This window comes from Chiloscyllium punctatum, chromosome 8 (genome assembly GCF_047496795.1).
Source record: "Chiloscyllium punctatum isolate Juve2018m chromosome 8, sChiPun1.3, whole genome shotgun sequence".
Classification (NCBI taxonomy): Eukaryota; Metazoa; Chordata; class Chondrichthyes; order Orectolobiformes; family Hemiscylliidae; genus Chiloscyllium; species Chiloscyllium punctatum.
In genome coordinates this window covers 8,908,119-8,928,281 of record NC_092746.1, presented here as the reverse complement: position 1 = coordinate 8,928,281, position 20,163 = coordinate 8,908,119, and the positions used below count along the sequence as shown (strand labels likewise).

General features: G+C 42.5%; 1 protein-coding gene across 2 annotated transcripts in view; it reads left to right on the top strand.

The window, feature by feature from the left end:
* srd5a1 (steroid-5-alpha-reductase, alpha polypeptide 1 (3-oxo-5 alpha-steroid delta 4-dehydrogenase alpha 1)) overlaps positions 1-20,163 on the top strand; it is a 42,222-nt gene that overhangs the window by 7,898 nt on the left and 14,161 nt on the right. The window contains exons 1-2 of one of the 2 annotated variants that reach the window (XM_072575150.1): positions 12,936-13,287; positions 15,805-15,971. In XM_072575150.1, the coding sequence (XP_072431251.1) occupies positions 13,085-13,287; positions 15,805-15,971 (370 nt within the window). In that variant the 5' untranslated portion in view covers positions 12,936-13,084. Of the gene's footprint in view, positions 1-12,935; positions 13,288-15,804; positions 15,972-20,163 lie in introns of those variants that run through there. The other variant, XM_072575149.1, reaches the window with a different exon arrangement.

Genomic DNA, 20,163 nt, shown 5'->3' with positions numbered 1-20,163 from the left:
CCTGTGACAAGCAGCTGCCACAGGATTGGTGCTGGGTCCACTGCTTTTCTATTTATATAAATAATTTGGATGTGAACATGGGAGGTCTGGTTAGTAAGTTTGCAGATGACTCCAAATTTATAGATATAGTGGTCAGTAGGAGGAGTATTCCTCCGATTACAATGGGATCTTGACCAGATAGGCCAATGGGCTGAGGAGTGGCAGATGGAAAAGCAAATCTTAGCAGGACTTCTACACTCATGGTAAGGTCCTGGGGAGTGTTGCTGAACAAAGAGACCTTGGAGTGCAGATTCATCATTCAAAGTAGAGTCACAAGTGGACAGGATAGTGAAGGCATTCAGTATGCTTCTATTTATTGATCAGGGTTTTGAATCTGAGTTGGGAGGTCATGTTACAGCTGTAGAGGACATTGGTTAGGCCACTTTTGGAACACTGCATGAAATTCTGGTTCCCTGCTGTAGGAAGATTGTGTGTGTATGTAACTTGAAAGGGTGCAGAAAAGATTTACAAGGATGTTGCCAGAGTTGGAGGATTTGAGCTATGGGGAGAAACTGAACAGGCTGGGGCTGTTTTCCCTGGAGTATCGGAGGCTGAGGGGTGACCTTATAGAGGTTTATAAAAATCATGAGGGGCATGGATAGTGCAAATAACAGATCTTCTTTTTGCAGGTGGGGCAGTCCAAACCTATATAGAATAAGTTTTAAGGTGAGAGGGGAAAGATTTAAAAGGGGCAACTTGTTCACACAGAGGGTGGTGTGTGTATGGAATGAGCTGTCAGAGGAAGTAGTGGAGGCTGGTACAATTACAACATTTTAAAAGGCATCTGGATGGATATATGAAGAGAAAGGGCTTAGAGGGATATGGACAAAATGCTAACAAATGGGACTGGATTAATTTAGGATATTTGGTTTGTATGGATGAGTTGGACCAAAGGTCCAGTTTCCATGCTGGACAGCTCTATGACTCTGTTTTGTACATCTTAAATTTTTTTGCATTTTAACATAAATTTTGCTTTAGATTATGTATGAGGTGTCATTGAAAGTTCCTTTTCTTTTTTAGGCTTAATGTTATTTATTTAGGGACAGAGTAAGATGGCTCTGATTTAGAGAAGTGACAACGCAGCAGGATCTGTTGGATAGATGGGTGACTGTCAGGAAAGGTGAGCAGAGAGTTCAAAAGTCTCCGGTGGCTATTAGTCTACCAAATAGGTATTCAGCTTTGATAATGTTCAAGGGGATAGTCTCTCTGTGGCAGTCAGTTATTGGGCACAGAGAAAGATTCTTACGCTAAGCAGTGTTTGACAAAATTTAATAGAACTATGCCTCTGACAGGAGTGATAGTCAGGAGATTGTGGCAGTGAAAGTAAATTTAGGATGGTAACTTTCTTTCCAGGTGCTAGGATTAAGGACTTTTCTAAGAGTTTCAAGCATCTGTTAAAGGGGAGATTGAGAAGGTGGGAAGTAATGTACACATTGGTAAGAATGACATTTTTGGGTAAAAGATTTAAAGCTTCACACAATTTTTAAAAACACTTTTTTTTAAAAGTAGTAATCTATGGTTTACTCCCAATGCCAAACTTGATTGAGGGAAGGCACAAAAGGATAAAGGAGAGAAATCAATTGTGGAAGAGGTAGTGTATTGTCCAGGGATTCAGATTTTAGACAATTGGAAACTCTTTTGGGACAGAAGAGGATGGGCTTGACCTGAGTTGGAAAGGGACCAAAATCTTAACAGGAATGTTTGCTAATTCCATCAAAAGAGACTTGATACTTGTTGGTGGAGCAGGCGGGAAGGTGGAGGTATTCTAAGTAGCAAGATTGATGGGGAAGGTTCTGAATGTGAGCAGAGCAAGTCAGAGTATGTAGTAATTCTGAAGAACCAAATTGCACTAATTTTGATGCAAGGGGCCTTTCCAGAAAGGCTAATTAACTCTGTACGTTTAAAACATGGGATTGGGATGTCATAGCTATTACAGAAAATTAACTGAGAAATGGACAGAACTGGCAGCTGAGGGATCGGGGAGTCCAGAACTAGAGGGCATAGGTTTAGGTTGAGAGTGGAAAGATATAAGAGAGTTAAGGGGCAACTTTTTCACACAGAGGGTGGTACGTGTATGGAAGAGCTGCCAGAGGAAGTGGTGGAGAATGGTATAATTGCAATATTTAAAAGGCATCTGGATGGGAATATGAATAGGAAAGATTAGGAGGGATATGGGCCAGGTACTGGCAGGTGGGCCTAGATTAGGGTGGGATATCTGGTCGGCATGAACTGAAGGGTCTGTTTCCATGCTGTACATCTCTCTGACTCTATTAGATACTATAGGAAGGGTCAGAAAGGATGTAAGTCAGGAGAGGGAGTGGCATTTTTGATTAAATAATACATTACTGCTGTAACTAGAGAAGATATTTCTGAAAAACCAGTGAAAATGAATATAAGAAAGGCAAGATCACTTTGGGATTGTACTATATGCCCACTCCACCTCCAAACCCCGCCCCCCCCCCAAAAGAAATTGTCAAAGAGAAATTGAGAAACATGTAGGGAGATATAAGATAATAGTGGGGGGGGGTTTAATTTTCCAAATATCGACTGACTGAGGCTATCATAGTATTACAGATTTGGATGGAGAAGAATTTGTCAAATGTGTTCAAGAAAATTTTTATCAATATGTGGATGCTCCTACTTGAGAAGGAACAAAACTTGACCTTCTTTTGGGCAATGAGGCAGGGCACGTGACTGAAGTAAAAGTGGAGGAACACTTTGGGTCTAGTAATCATAATTCTATTAGTTTTAAAATCATTATGGAAAAGGAAAGCCTTTCATCAAAGTTAAAGTTTTTAATTAGAGTAAGGTAAATTTTCCTTGGAAGAGAAAAGAACTTAGAAAAGTTGATTGGAGTAGACTGTTTGCAGGTAACTGGATGTGTGACAAGAGTACAGAGTATTTTGTTCCTGTTAAAATGAAGGGTAGCATGGTAAGATTAAGAAATGAATGAATAAATATATTTATTCTAGCCAAGAATAAAAGGGCACCTTATTTTAGATATCGACAACTTGGCTCAGTTGAATCTGTTTTAATAAATATAAAGAGTGTAGGAGTATTCCTAACGAAATCAGGAAGGCAAAGGTGGGATTTAATATAGCATTGGCAGATAAGGCTAAGGATAATCCAAAGAGATTCTACAAATGCATTCAGAGCTATAGCATAAGTAGAGAGAGGGTAGGACCCCTTGAAGATCAGAGGTCATCTTTGTGTTGAACCCCAGCAGAGGAGAGAGAGAGACCACATGAATGTTTCAGGTCAGTTTTGCTGTGGAGGAAGAAATGGAGGCTAGAGAAAGCCGACAAATGAATTCACGTTTTAACAACATTTCACATGACAGAAGAGGAAGTTTTAGGACATCTTGGAGAATGTACAAGTGGATAGATCTGAGTCATGCTCTGATGTATCCCAGCATCTTGTGGGAAGGGAGGAAGTTGCAACACCCCTCGCAGAGGTACTTGCATCATCTATAACTATGGGTGAGGTGCCTAATGATTGGAGGGTGGCTGATGTTGTACTTTTGCTTTTGAAAGATTGTATGGAGAAACCCAGGGAACTATCGACCTGTGAGTTTGACTTCAGTTGTGGGTAAATTGTTGGAAGTGATTTTCTGGCTATTGAGGGAGTGCAGCGTAGGTTCACGAGGTCAATTCCTGGAATGGCAGGATTGCCTTACACGGAAAGACTGAAGCGATTGGGCTTGTATACCCTTGAGTTTAGAAGACTGAGAGGGGATCTGATTGAAACGTATAGGATTATGAAAGGACTGGACACTCTGGCAGGAGGGAACATATTTCCGTTGATGGGGGAGTGCCGAACCAGAGGACACAACTTAAAAATACGGGGTAGACCATTTAGGACAGAGATGAGGAGAAACTACTTCACCCAGAGAGTGGTGGCTGTATGGAATGCTCTGCCCCAGAGGGCAGTGGAGGCCCAGTCTCTGGATTCTTTTAAGAAATAATTGGATAGAGCTCTTAAAGATAGTGGAGTCAAGGGGTATGGAGATAAGGCTGGAACAGGATACTGATTAGGAATGATCAGCCATGATCATATTGAATGGCGGTGCAGGCTCGAAGGGCAGAATGGCCTACTCCTGCATCTATTGTCTATTGTCTATTGATTTTAAAAGATTGGATTAAAGGACATTTGACAAAGCAAAAATTGATTAAGGATAGTCAGCATGATTTTGTGAGGAAAATAATGTGTCTCAACCTTGATTTGAGTTTTTTGAGGAGGCTACCAAAAAGGTTGAGGGAAGAGCAGTGGATACTGTTTACTTGAACTTTAGTAAAGCCTTCAAGGTTCCACACAGTAGACAAATTAATAAAGTTAGGTCACATGGGATTCAGAGTGAGCTTGCTGATTTGAATATATTTGGCTTAGCAGCAGTAGACAGAATAATGGTGGAGGGTTTTTTATGTTTGGACTGGAGGCCTGTCATCAGCAATGTTCCACAGGGATCAGTCCTGGGTCCACTTGTCATTTTATGTAAATGATTTGAGATGAGTATATAGAAGGTATGGTTAGTAAGTTTGCAGACAACACCACAATTGGTGGCATTGTAGACAAAAAAAAGGTTTTCAAAAATTACAAAGGGATCTTGATGAAACAGGTCATTGGACTAAAAAATGGCAGATGGAGTTCAATCTGAATAAATGTGAGATATTGCATTTTGGTACAACAAAAGGGTAGGGCTTATACAATTAATAGTAGGGCCTTGGGTGGTGTTTTTAGAACAGAGGGACATTGGATTCAGGTCTATAATTCTTTTGAAGTTTGTGTTGTAGATGGACAAGGTAGTTTAAAAAGATTATAGATAATCTGAAAATGATCACATGATTGATTGCAGAAACAGACAAGACTAGTCGGGTGGACAGAAAGTGATGGAAGGAATTCAATCCACAGAAGAGCGTTGGACTACATTTTGGAGAGGATAAATGAGCAAAGGAATTACAAATTTAAAATCTAAATTCCTGATAAGTGAAGAGGAACAGAGAACGTTAAAATCCATGGCCGTAGATCCCTGATGGTAGTAGGGGAGGCACTTAAAGTGTTAAGGTTTACAGAATTTTTCCCCATATTAATTGTAGTCCAGAGTATAAGAGCATGGAGACTTTGCAAATATTGTACAGAATACTCGTTAGATCACAGCTCGATTATGTGTTCAGTTTTGCTCTCAGTATTATAGGCAGGACATGATCAATTGAGAGGTAGAGAAATCCTAAAGGACATTATTAGAATTCTCCTCCTTGGCAATGACAAAAGATTAAGTTAGGATGTTTTCTTCGCCACAAGATGAGACTTGGGGACAGTTTAACTGAGATCATGGTCTTCTAGTATGGAAACAGACCCTTTGAACCAAAACAGGCCATACCAGACGTAATCCCAAACTAGTCTCACCTGGCCCATATCCTTCCAAACCTTTCCCAATCACGTACTTATCCAAAATGTCTTTTAAACGTTCTAATTTTAAGCACACCCACCACTTCCTCAGGAATTCCATTCCACATGGAAACTGCCCTCTGTGTTTAAAAACATGTACTCCTCATATCTTTTTTAAAATCTCTCTCCTCTGTCTTCATACATACCACCTAGTCTTGAAATCCCCCATCCTAGGGCTAATGATAGTTCTCTTTCCCTATCTAAATTCCTCATTTTATAGACTTATATAATGTCGTCTCTCAACCTCCTACATGCCAGCGAAAAAGTCCCAGAATTTTTTTTTAAAAAAAGCCTCAAAACTTCCATACCCAGCAACATCATGGTATATCGTTTCTGAACCTTCTCCATTTTAATGCCTTTCCAATAACTGAGCAACCAGAACTGGACACAGTATTCCAGAAGAGTCCTCATCAGTGTCATATACAAACCTCAACATGACTTTCAACTCCTGTACTCAGGACTGAGCCATGAAGGCAAGCGTGCCAGAGGCCATTACAGATTTAGGTATCTGTAGCGTGAGATAGTTCCCTAGATTTAAGTCTGATTCATACCTATATATAAAATATGTAGAACAGTAAGAGGTCCAGTAGTGAGTCCCGTGGAGGCTCATCAGAAACCACATTCAATCAGAAAGAACATGTGTCACATATTACCCTTTCATTTTTGTTTTGCCTCAACATCAATTTTTGATTCAACAGGCTGCTCCCTGTTGGATTGTATGAGTTTTCATTGTGAGATTAAAAGATCTGAAATTTGTGAAGCACAATCATGTAGAATAATGCAACTGACAACATCATATGCTGTCATTTTAATCACTTTAAATGGCATAATTAAGTTCTTCATCAAATTGTGTATTATGGTTTATTGACCAGCCTTTGATCAGAGGAAGAAATGGGAAAATAAGTCTCCTCTGTTTCTCTCCATAGATGTTGCCTGACCCCCTCAGTGTTTATGGCATTTTCCATTCTTTAATGTTGACAGCATGTGCTGTTTTTAATATTGAAGAGCATGTGACTTTTTTCAAAATCATGATCTGTAAATATATGGCTTACTTATAAATATATGGCTGGCTGCGAGTGTAAACATACTTGGCATTCGGAAGCCTTTGGGGATGCTCCAACATGCGCGCGCGCAGAAGGAGGTCATGTGGTGCTCCACTCCGTTGCAAAATGAGGTCACGTGATGCTCTGTTTCACGCGCCGGAGGCGTGCAGGGAGGTCAAGTGGTACTCCGTTTCGCGGGCAAAACAAGGTCACGTGGGGTCGGACATCCGGGAACGCCAGGAGGCGGAGAATGGAGTCAGATCAACAGCCAATCAGAAGATAATCCCACCTCGGTGATTGCATGACGTTTTTATTATATAAAAAGACTGGATCAGGGACAGAAGGGTGTGGTACTTTCTGAACTGACACATTATATAGTTTGTCAGGGACAGAAAGGTCTAGACCCAGAGCTCTGTATGCTTTATCCACTTACTGCTAAAATAAACTGTGAGACTGAATATCTTCTCCTATTGCTTCATTTTAAAGAACACGCAGGACTTGGCTCACACATATAAGAAAGTAAGTTAGTAGATTGAACCAGAATCCGACAATTTGGTGACCCCGACGTGATGAAGACGGAGAAGTGACGGAAAAGAGAGCGAAATAGAAACAATGGACAACTGATGTCTGATGACAACAACAAGCGGCGCCGCATAAAAAAAAAGGTGAGCAGATGCCTGTTTATATCGAAGTTCTGCAATTGGAAATACTAAATTGATTGTTGTCATTATACTGCAAGTGTCCTAGTAATAGTAAGTGGATAAAGTATTGGTTTAGTAGTCCCTTGGGGTTAGAGTCACCATAAAAGCAACAAGGTACATAAGTGTGAGGAGGTTTAAAGTCCATTGAGCAGGATCTCATAAAAGCAACGCTCACAAATTGTGGTGTATGATTGATGTGTTGCATGTTTTAAAACTTATATTGGGGAATGTACAGAGGGTGGCAGAAAAGCCAGTAGCATCTTGAAGACAGGGACGGTGGTGTCTCAACGAGACAGAGTTGGCAGTGGAAACCTAATGGTGACAACGGCACTGCTGGTAAAGCTCGCTGAAAGGGTCAGTTGCTCGGGTGTACTCCATACAAACTGACTGGCCACCGGATTTGTCTCTGATTGGGTTAGTTGCTCGGTTATATTATATCCAAACCAATTGACTGCGAGACGGGAAGATTAAAACAAAAGTACATAAACTGGAAGGGGAATTTGATAAAGAGTGTGAGGAATACGGAGGATGTTCTTTTGACTTGATGTTGCCTGTAAAACAGCAGTGGGGTGAAGCTAGAATTCAGTTAGTGGGGTTGCAAAGGACAAACAAAAAGACAATGATGGAGAAATATGATAAGATTTGGGAAGAATTACAACAACAAGGCAAAGTCCCTAAAGGTGAGGAGAGGGAGAAATTGTCACCGTTTTCAGGAAAAGCAGAAGAGCAAGCTAAATTAGAAGTTGAAGAGCACATGAAGGGAAAGAAAGGCTCAATATTAGTTAGAAGAAAGTGGACAAAAGAAGGTGAGGAGAAAGAAGAGAGGAGGATTTGTCTGCATAATATGACGTTAGCCTGTATTGCGGTAGAAACATTGCAAAAGAGGGTGGGTGGTACCTCTAAGACAAAACTGGCGAAGGAGACAGAAAAGGCAGGACCATCAGTGCCGTTATATTCTAAATCGCCTGGGGTACAATCACTGCCCCCATATCCTGTAACACAAATGCCACTTATGTATGTTCAAGAAGGGGTGTTAGATGTGCAAGAAGTAGGAACAAGAGAGTACGAAGCAGTAAAAGAAAGACTGGCGGAAGCAGTAGAAGAAAGCATCAGAAAGGTAGAAAAACTAACACTAGAACCTGAATAGAGAGTTAAAGAAGGTCAGTTACTAGATGACTTGTTCTCAGGCAAGAGAAGGAGAGATTTGGGGGAAGAACGAGATAGAGACAAATTGCATGGGGGGTGTCTAAAAATAGTACAGATATTGAGGATGAATAATCCCTGACCGAAGATGACCCACACACCTACCCCATCACTTTGAAAGGCTCACTCACAATGCATACCGAACATGGCCCTCCAGTGAAGCCCCTACCTGAACCAAGTTACAACCTGTGTCACAGAGACACATTACGACAACCCATACGGTATCAGCACCACCAAATGCCATTAATTTACAGAGGCTCTTATTTGGGGGATGTTTATCAACCCTTCACATTTACTGACATGAACTGCATCCTGGATAAAATGCCCTCACCCATGGAGGGAGGTGGGCCTTGGATGACTAAATTTTGCCAATATACACTAGGGTACAAGTTAGCTATGGGCGATTGGAGAGCTTTGTTGGGCAAGCAATTGAATATGTGGGAAATATAGCAGATTGAAGCGTCTGCAGGGACCACCTTACTACCTGTGTGAGAAGGGCAATGAGGAGTAGATTTCTGATTCCACCGGGAGCAATGCACTCACTCACCTTCACAATGAAGGAGGGTGAGGATATGCCTGCCTTTTTGGCTAGGTGGAAGGGCACCTGGACAGATACTGCAGGGAGCCATCCAGGGTCGGGTCAGCTACAGACCACGTTATTTAGGAATGCCGTTATGGCAGGGATGTCTAAGGAGGTAAAAAAGGCAATGGAGAGTAATCCTGATATCCCAGGTTGTTCTACAGAACAGTGGGAGAAACACTTGACGTACCAAATGAAGCGTTACAGGACAAAACCGGATGAAGATAAACAGAGCAACGAGTCAGCTCCAGTGCAGTTGCTGAAGTTACAGCTTGATGAGGCTAGAAGGGAGGCCAGGGATTGATTCGAGGACAGTATGTCCGCTCAAGTCAGCCTCCTTTTCAACAGGCTGCTCAGCCTTACCGAGCCCCAAATGCAGCTGCAGCTCCAGTGCAAGGACAGTACCCCCAGACTATGCCGGAAGGACAGGGGTACGAATATTGACAGGGCCTGAGAATCCAGGGGCATGTGGGGTTGGCAGACCTCTATATGCAAATGAGGATAATGGACAAGAATCTGTCTTTTTTTGGTTGACACGGGTGCAAGATTTTCTACCATCACTTGTGATATACCTCGGTCAAATATGTCATCCTCCAGCGTTCAGTTGGTAGGGTTCTCGGGCAAACCAGAAAATCTGCCTTTGACATCGCCACTGATCACATCAGTGGCTGGACAGACCGTTCGTCACCGGTATATTTCATCTCACCTTCATGCCCTGTGAATCTGATGGGCTGTAACTTGTTGGTGAGATGTGGGGTCTCGGTTCTGTGCGGACTAGACTGGCTGGTAGTGACCTTTCCAAATGGCTATTCTGTCAATTGTTCTATGAGAATGATTCACTCTGGATCCCAAATGATGCTATCACCGGACACATCTCCAATGGCAGAAGGGCAGTGGGCAGATATATATTGGGGACTCCTCGAACCCGAAAACAGGCAGAACAGCGGTATACAGTCTTTATACAGCCGATGGCGACCGTGGGTTCAGATGCTGCATCCCTATGCTCCTCCTGCAGATCCCCTTCACGTTACCCTGTATTATGATAGAGATGATAATGACATCTATCAGCATGCATTCTATCAGCATTTAGAAGGGACACAATGGTATATTTCCTCTAATATCGGATGGCCCATGATTTGAGGCGGATTAATAGCCTTGTTTATACTTCAACAGTTCCAGTTCCAAACCCCTACACTGCAAAGTCTGTGCTGACCCCTGACCATAAGTGGTTCTCGTGCATTAATCTGGCCAACGCGTTCTTCTGTTTGCCCTTAGCTGATCATTTGAGGGACATTTTCTCGTTCACCTATAAAGGCCAACAACTACATTATACAAGGGTCCCTCAAGGGTTCGTTTTGTCGGCGGGGGTGTTTAATCAGATACTGAAACAGCAACTGAACGACATATCACTCCCAAAGGGGGTGACATTGATCCGGTATGTGGATGACATTCTTTTGGCCGCTCACGACTATGTTTCTTGTCTGGCAACCACAAAGACGTTGCTGCTTCGCCTGTATAAAGTTGGTTTCAAAGTCTCACGGGCTAAATTACAATGCTGCAGACAGACGGTGTCTTTTTTGGGTAGAGTGATTTCCGCTAAGGGAACAGGTCTCTCTCCGTCCCATAGATCTTCCATTCTGCATCATGCCAAACCGATCACTGTAAAGGACATGCTTTCGTTTCTTCGGTTGGCAGGATATAGCAGACAATTCGTTGCATCATATGGGGAGCTCACTTTCCCTCTCAGAGCCATGGTTAATGAACAAGGCATGAGAAATTTGTCGGCCCATTTGCAGTGGACCACGGAGGCAGACGAAAGTTTCATCTCTCTTAAACAGGCCCTAACGTGGGCTGCTGATTTAGCGGTCCCGGGTTACAAAGAGCCATTTTTCCTCGATATTTCTGAAAAGTTACACAATAAATGGTGTTCTTTTTCAGAAAAAAGGGGGAGGCAGGCAGGTGTTGATGTAGGAAAGTGTTACCCTTGATCCAATAGAGGACAAACACCCGCCATGTACAAGACATGCAGCAGGGGTAGCAAATATTCTCCAAAAGATAGCACATGTAGTCATGGGCCATTCACTAACAGTACTGACGACACACAGTATAGTGGCCTATGGGAACTCAACGGCCTTTACAATGACGTCACTGCAGCAAACCAGGTTGGAGAAAATCCTGAATGCAACACATATAACTTTTACACACAAAGGAATTAACATGGCTGACAATATGGGAGAAGGAGAGCCACATGTGTGAGGAAAGGATACTGAGAGACGTCAAGGTTAGGGCAGACTTACAGGCAATTCCACTAGTAGACCCAGAAGTGCTGTTCACAGATGGTTGCTGTTACAGACATCCAACTGAAGGACTTAAAGCAGCCTATGCAGTGGTGCGACGGACGAGTGAGGGATTTGAGGAAGTGTTGACAGGAAAAGGGACAGGCAAAGAATCAGCCCAGTTGGCTGAACTACAGGCAATGATAGCTGCGTTAGAATGGTCAGAGGGAAAAAGAGGAAATATCTACACCGACTCTGCATATGTGGCAGGGGCTATACAGGTAGAACTCAGTCAATGGATTAGAGCAGGATTCTTCACAGCAGCGAAAACCCCAATTAAACATGAAAAAGATATGAAAAGATTAGCGGAGGCCCTAATGAAACCTGCAGAAGTGGCGGTGGTCAAGTGTAGAGGACATGATAAAGCAGATACAGTAGTAGCGAAGGGCAATCAGGAAGCAGACTCAGCAGCAAAGAAAGCAGCCGGGTATACAGCACAGTATATAATGATGCAAACAGAGAGAACAGTGTACGACCTGCTGCCAGCCTGTGATGTAAATGTGTTAATCAAAGAGCAGCGGAAAGCCTCTCCTCAGGAACTGACAGTTTGGAGGGAGAGAGAGGGGCCACAGAGTCAGAAGGGATTTGGAGGTCACCAGACGGTAGACCAGTCCTACCCCCAGGTTTGATAGCTTCCATGTTCCAGGAGGCTCATGGGTTGACACATTGTGGAAAAACACAGATGAAGAGGTATCGGACACATTGGTGGCATCCGTTCTTGCCAGCAATGGTTGTATTCTGTACACGTTCTACATTCTCTGATGTAATTTTCAATGTGAGAACAGCAGTGAAACCACACGAGGGAAAATTCCCTCTCCCAAGAATGCCAGGTCAGGAAATAGTGATTGACTACACTGACATGATAGAGAGAGTAAACGGATACCGGTACCTTTTGGTAGCAGTGGCTGCATACACTGGTTGGCCAGAAGCGATACCTGCGAAAAAGGAAGACGCAAAAACAGTGATCAAATTTTTGATAAACCAATACATTCCAATGCATGGGTTTCCAAAGAGAGTCAGGTCAGATAATGACACACATTTCAAGAACAAAGACCTGCAAGAAATTGAAGCAGCTTTAGGACTGAAACATGCGTTTGGAACAGTGTACCATCCTCAGTCACAGGGAAAAGTGGAAAGAATGAATCAGTCCATAAAAGGAAAAATAGGAAAAGTGTGTGCCCAAACAAAGTTAAGTTGGTTGGAAGCCCTACCCTTTTGCTTTACTGTCCATTAGAAGTTCAGTAAACTCCATCACAGAGTTTACCCCGTATGAGCTAACAACAGGGCAGCAGTTCCCGGGACCAGGAGCTGGAATACAGATGTTAGAGGGAGGAGGAGCTTCTCTCAGGTACAGGCCTTATTATGATCAACTAACAGCTTTGGTGTCAGCTTTCTCCAAACAGGTTGGATTGGAAAAGGGGGACCGACAGAGCCAGGTGCCACCTACCACGGACTGGGTCCTGTTGAAGGTGATCATACGGAAGTGGTTGGAGCCAAGGTGGACAGGACCGTACAGGGTGGTGGAGGGCACATCACATGCAGTCAGACTGCAGGGGGTAATCCTCACAGCAATTGAAGGGAAGGCTCCCCCGCCCTACCAGATGGAGACGGAAACCATGGCTCTGGCAAGAAGGGAAGACTATGCATCGGAGACCGAATATGATGTATAAACTCGGTTTGTTGGTCTCATTTTCATGAGACCATTTAAATATACTCAGCATTCGGAAGCCTTTGGGGATGCTCCGTTATGTGCGTGCTCCGCTCCGTTGCAAAACGAGGTCACGTGATGCTCTGTTTCACGCGCCGGAGGCGTGCAGGGAGGTCACGTGGTCCTCCGTTTCACGGGCAAAGCAAGGTCACGTGGGGTCGGCCATCCGGGAACGCCAGGAGGCGGAGAATGGAGTCAGATCAACAGCCAATCAGAAGATAATCCCACCTCGGTGATTGCATGACGTTTTTATTATATAAAAAGACTGGGTCAGGGACAGAAGGGTGTGGTACTTTCTGAACTGACACATTATATAGTTTGTCAGGGACAGAAAGGTCTAGACCCAGAGCTCTGTATGCTTTATCCACTTACTGCTAAAATAAACTGTGAGACTGAATATCATCTTCTATTGCTTCATTTAAAGAACACGCAGGACTTGGCTCACACATAGAAGAAAGTAAGTTAGTAGATTGAGCCAGAGTCTGACAGAACCAAAGGTTTTTTTCCTCTGTAAAACTAGGGTGAAATCTTCCTGCATGTTCTCTGTTGCAATCTCAGCATCATTGTGAAGCACGTCTGCACATAGCATTAAAATAAAATTGGCTTGACACAGACTAAGAATAAAATTCAACTTACACTTTTAGGGCAGCAATTAATTGCAATTTCTTGTGTACTATCCAATTTTTTTTTGAACTGTAAAAATTGCTCTCATTCAATAAATGACAGATATACAGTCAGGAAAGGGAAGTCTTAACTTCCACAGTAGAGTATTGATCAAAATATTTAGTTTCAGGGCATCATTTTGATTTTAAAACATCAATAAAAAGTATTTCAGATCAAAAGTTATGATGGCTCTAGGATAGAGTTCCATAATGTACCAGTTGAGTTACATTGGCTGTATAGAATCTTTGTGCACAAAGCCTTAACACACTGAGGTTAGCCTCCACTTAATCATCACTTTAGGTCAGCCAGGAGGACCAATGTTAAAGATTGCACATTTGCAATGTGCAAAATGGATACATAGATGGTCTGTCGCATTGCTCTGAGTACTTTGTAACAACAAGATTCAATCTTCAGCTACCATCAAGAAAGATATAAGCAGCATGTGCTCACTGTTGCATTTTTGACCAGTTGTAAATGTACCACCATTCCCACTAACTTCCTTGTAGGTAGCAGCAGTTACAATGTTGCAAAATAAAAAGCCACTAAAGCAAGTTTGTGAGACTGTTACAGGATTATACAATTCACGAATCTGTTGGTGGATATTGAAGACTAAACTGCTGCAACAGAAGGATTGTTTTTGATTTAAGTAATGTTTAGTAATTTTAAGAATTGTTGAAGGAGAGTATTGTGACAATAATTGGTGGGCATTGGCTATACAAAAGTTGTGTCTTTCTCAAATTAGAAAAGTAGGAAATATGGATGAAGTTGCCTTGATTGCAGCCTGCAGACAAGTACTAAATGTTATGGGGACATGGGGTGGGTGTGGGATTGGGAGGGTGGTGGTGGTGGTGGTGGTGGTGGTGGCGGCGGTGGTGGTGGTGGTGGTGGTGGTGGTGGTGGCGGCGGCGGTGGCGGTGGAGGAGGCGGTAGCATCCCTCATGCAACGGAACACAAGTTCAGCTGGAGGTGTTGAGGGCCAAGTCCTAACTGGAACCGAGACCCAAAATGGCAGGTCAACGGCCAACCCAATGTAACCTTACTAAGTGGCATCACAACCTGCCTACTCTACTTGCTTCTGACACGTGCAAGCTACATTTGAATGGACACACCTTCCAAGCACAGTGGTCTGTACGCAGCACACTGGAAGAACCCATCTGGTTCTGCTGAGATACAGGTCTACTAAAGGTAACTGGCTGAAATATTTGTTCAATTCACTCTTGAATATTTTTGTGAATGTATTTGAGGTGTAGCACACATGTAGTTTCTTAATGGGGGCAATTTGTTTTGTTTGTTTAACTCCCTCATGGGGTGAGGCATCGTTAGCTGGGCCAGCATTTATTGCCCAGAGGGCAATTCAGAGTCAACCATGTTGCTGTAAGTCTGGAATCACATGTAGGCCAGACCAGGTAAGGCTGGCAGTTCCCTAAAGAACATTAGTGAACCAGCTGAGATGTTCGGACAATCGACAATGGATTCTGGTCATCATTAAACTTTTTTTAAAATTCTGTTTCATTGAATTCAAATTCCACTATCTGCCATGGCACGAATTGAATCCAGATCCCCAGAACCTCATCTGGGTCTTTGAATTAGCAGTCTAGCAATAATGCCACTAGGCCATCACCTCCCTTGCCCATGGATAAAAAATACCCTTGATCAGAAATTGTACTACTAGCATTAAGCACAACAAGAACAGTCCTGTGTCTTCTACCCTTTCTGCAGGGAGTGACTAATTAGCCCATTCAAATTGTAAACCAAAGTGCTTGAAAGCACTTGGTGAAAGTGTTTGACCAGTGGGTTAGGAAAGGGTGCTTTTGAACATCTACAAACGTCTGAAGAAAAATTTAAACTTCCTTCCAATAATTGTTGTATCTTTCAAAAATCGATTAATTAATTTTGATTTTAAAAAGTGTGAAGGAAGCAGTGAAATATTGACAATTAAAATGAAAAGCAATAAATACTCAGTTGTACATGTAAAAGCTTGAAAATGTTTGTGGTAGACTAGTTACCAAACTTCATGTTACTTTTTTATTTTCATTCTTCAAAAGAAAATTATTCATTGTCATAAATAATTCTCTGTTCCTTGCAGGTCATTGATATTCCCTTTCTTAATTAAAGGAGGAAAGGCAACACCCTTCATTCCTTTTGCGTTAGCTTTCATATATTGTGCTTTTAATGGATATCTGCAGGCTAGGTTCCTAAGCAAGTATGCCGTCTACCCCTCAAACTGGATAACTGATCCACGCTTTCTCACAGGTAATGTTAATTTAATGTGAAAGTTTGTAAACAGTCACTTGGTTGTCCAAAACCTGAAATATTGCTGAAAAAGCAATGTTGGCGAAGATGTTTATCATGTGTCTGATCTCAGGAGCACAAGAATCTCCAATTTCAAGTGATCACAACAACTTATACTACAAAAGAAAAGGGTGCTGATTGTTCTACAAGTTCACTGTGATTGACCAAGGCATTACCATGGTGAAAGCAATAATAAACTATAGATTCCCCAAGCTTCCCATCAATTCTGAAAGGTGCAAATTGTTAGCATATTTCTTTTAAGTACAGAATATAGGTGCCTGCGTATGACTGTGCTACTTCTGGCAAGTATGGATGACCCATATTATAAGCTAAACCAGTTATCATGAATGGGTTGCTTCGACAGATGTCAGCATGCTTGGGATTGTTCAGCAAGTTCTGTCCAACTGTGAGACCAGTGAGGTTTGTGAGCGTAGTCAAGGAGTGATCAGTGAAGCATTGTGGGATGACTTTTTTTTTTAAAACAGGATTTCGGTTTTTAAATTTCCAAATTTTCCTTGGTAACCATTAAGGTAATTAAGTCAGACATCTAAAGTGTCTGACTCTCCCTTGGAGATCAGGATCGTGCAATTGAATCATAGAATCCCGACAGCAGAGATAGAGGTCATTCAGTCCATTGAGTCTACACTAACTCTCCAAAGAGCATTCTACCCAAACCCATCCTTCCAACCTATTCCTGTAGACCCACCACTACCATGGCTAATCCACCCAGCCTGTAAATCCTTGGTCACTATGGGGCAATTTAGCATGGCCGGCCCACCTAACCTGCCAATCTTTGGACTGTTGGAGGAAACCAGACCATCCAGTGGAAACCCATACAGACATGGATATAACAATGAAACTTCACGCGATGTTGCCCGAGGGTAGAATCAAACCTGTGTCCCTGGAATTGAGACAGCAGTGCTAAACACTGAGCCACCATGCAGCCTATTGGAAGCTTGTTTCCTAGGCAAGTCCAATCAAATTCATTCTGTTGGGGCTAATGTGGTTCCAAAGTGCAGCTCCAGTCTATTACAGTAATGCCCATCAGAACTTCTGAGTCGTACTGTTTGATTCTAAAAGCCAGTCACTGGAATGTGTAATCAGATGGAGGTTACGGTGTGGTATGCTTGCCTTTATTAGTGCATTGAGTGGAAAAGTTGGGAGGTCATATTGCAGCTGTAGAGGACATTGGTTAGGCAATTTTTGAAATACTGTGTTCAATTTGGTCTCCCTGTTGTCGGAAGGATGTTGTGAAAGGGTTCAGAAAAAGATTTACAAGGATGTTGCTATAAGCAGGCAGGCAATGAGTTAAGTTGAGGTTTGTGAGACAAGTGGTTCAGCAGAGCATAACTCAGATCAGATAAGAACTTGCAGTTAACAATGGGGTGCTGGAGGCAAGGGTAATGGGTTAACAAGGTGGAAAAGAATCATTATATAGAGCCATTTAACAACATTGGAAGCATTCAGTATGCAAGGGGGGAAAGTATCTATTGTGTGAATCCGGTTAACAAACATTGATTGTAACGGTCACACAATTAATATGTATGCTGCCTTATTTGGATGCTCCTCCCTATAAAATGGTTATATAGTTCATTGAGAAACTCTTCCATCAGAGAAGAGCATTAACTGTGTGTCTGTGCACATGGGCAATTGTTCTCTCTCCCTCCAGAGCCTGGAATAACGATGCAGGTAAAATTATATTGTGTCTCAGAACATTCTGCTTTGAAAGGGGGGTGGAGGTGGTGCAGGCGCAGGTGGGGTTGGAAAATGGGATGACCGCTAGGGCTGGAGCTTTGAGCTATAGGGAGAGGCTGACTAGGCTGGGGCTATTTCCCTGGAGTGTTAGAGGCTGAGGAATGATCTTTAATGAGGTTTATAAAATCATGAGGGGCTTGGATAGGGTGAATAGCCAAGGTTTTTTTTCCCTTTGGGTGGGAGAGTCCAAAACTCAAGGACATAGGTTTAAGGTGAGAAGGGAAAGATTTAAAAGGGACCTAAGGGGCAGTTGTTTCATGCTTAGGGGGACTTGTATGTGTAACAAGCTGCCAGAGGAAGTAGTGGAAGCTGGTACAATTACAACATTTAAAAAGCATCTGGATGGGTATATGAATAGGAAGGGTTAAGAGGGATATGGGCCGGGTGCTGGCAAATGGGATTAGATTAATTTAGGATATCGGTCAGCATGGATGAGTTGGCCTCAAGGGTCTTGTTGTACAGCTCATGACTCTGTCTTCTCCAACTGTCAGGGACCGTAAAACCTCACTGATTTATAGCTTCTTACCTCTTGCATTTCTAAATGCAGCATCTGTAAAGGCCCATCTCCACTTTGCTCCCTCTCCCTCATGCACTATGCCCTTCTCTGTAATTGAGAAATAAACAGGGGAATGCTAGGTCAATGCAGCTCTTCACTGCTGGTGGTAGCATACCATGAGAAGTGTTATTTTAAAGCAGGAGCACCTTTCAGCATCCTGATTCCACACTGGAAATGTTTGCTCTGGTATTTTCAACACCAAGCATCTCCAAGTTCTATCTTTGCAATGTTTGGGTTCTTATTTTTGAATGTTAAGGCTAAGCACCATCTTGTATGTGATACTTTCTAGTTGTTTCTCCAGGGCCCACTTGGTGTTAGATGGATGAGGATAGCCACCTTCTGGTCTAACTAGAAGAGTTCATTTTATAAACTGGGCGGAGCAGACAAACTGCAAAAGGAAAAGTGTGTTTGACAAATTATTTAGGAACTTTCAGGATGGAATGAGTTGACTAGATAAACCGGCACCAGGATATGAAGTTTGTTTGATTTTCGTTCTATAAGATGCCACATAAAAGCGTTACTGCACAAAATAAGGGCTTGTGTTTATATCAGTTTGGATGTAGGATTGATGAATTGTAACTAAGAGTTACTCCCCTCTTGTTATCAGACTTGTGAATGGTTCCATCCTGTATTAGAGTTGATCTTTCTCTGCGCCTTTGTACTTATGTAAAGTATGATTTATGTGGTTAGCATGCAAAACAATACTTTTCACTATATCCTGGTACACATTACAATAATAAATAAACAAAGAGTGAATAAACAGGGTGCTTTCAAGTTGGCAGTTTTGGGGCTTCAGTTATATACAATGTTTATTGATGATATAAAGTAGGTGGGCATTTAAGCTGTCAGGAACTGAGCTTGCAAAGAGAAATAAACAGGCTAAGTAAACAGTGAACAAGATGGCCAATGGAGTGGACCCCAACCCCCCCAAAATTGGATTAGCTGTACCATTCAATACAATCGTAGGTAATCTTGTGCTTCAACTTCACCTGCCTGTGCACTCTCCTCATTCTTTGGAACTGCAAAGATAATAGACCTAACCTGCTCAGTCACCCCTCATTGGCCAATTCTCTCATCCCAGGCACTTTTGAACATCAACTCTATCGCCTTCAATGGAAGTATGTCCATTCTTAAATATGGAGACCAAAGCTATGTGCAATATTCTAGGTTGATCTTACCAAAGCCTGAACAAATATAGCATAACCTTTTTTTAAGTCTTCCGCTGTCCATCTCTAATTCTATGACCCAATTACGGTAAAGGCCAACTTGCCTTTTGCATTCCTTATTGTTTGTTATACTTGCATGCTAACATTGTCTTCCTTGAGCGTGTAAAGTTGAATTGATTTGAATATCATTATTTATAAGTTCCACACCTTTCTCACTGGCAAAGTAAATAAACTTACACTTTGCTGCATTGTACTCCACCTGGCAGCTTTTCCACTGTATTGAGCTGCCTAGATATTATTTATCCTACGTCTCTTGATTCCTATCTGTTAAGCAATTCTCTATCCATGTGAATCTATCCCCACCAAAGCATGTCATATGCATTACCCTTGTCATCAAAGTGTGGCGCTGGAAAAGCACAGCAGGTCAGGCAGCATCCGAGGAGCAGGAGAATAGACGTTTCGGACATAAGCCCTTTGTCAGGAATGTTCCAGATTGAAGAGTTTATGGCCAAACTGCTGATTCTCCTCCTCAGATGCTGCCTGACCTGCTGTGCTCTTCCAGCGCCACACGTTTCGACTCTGATCTCTAGCATCTGCAGTCCTCATTTTCTCCTCACATGCAGTATCCTGTGGATTAACCTTTTGTGTGATGATAACATCGAATGCCTTTTGGAAG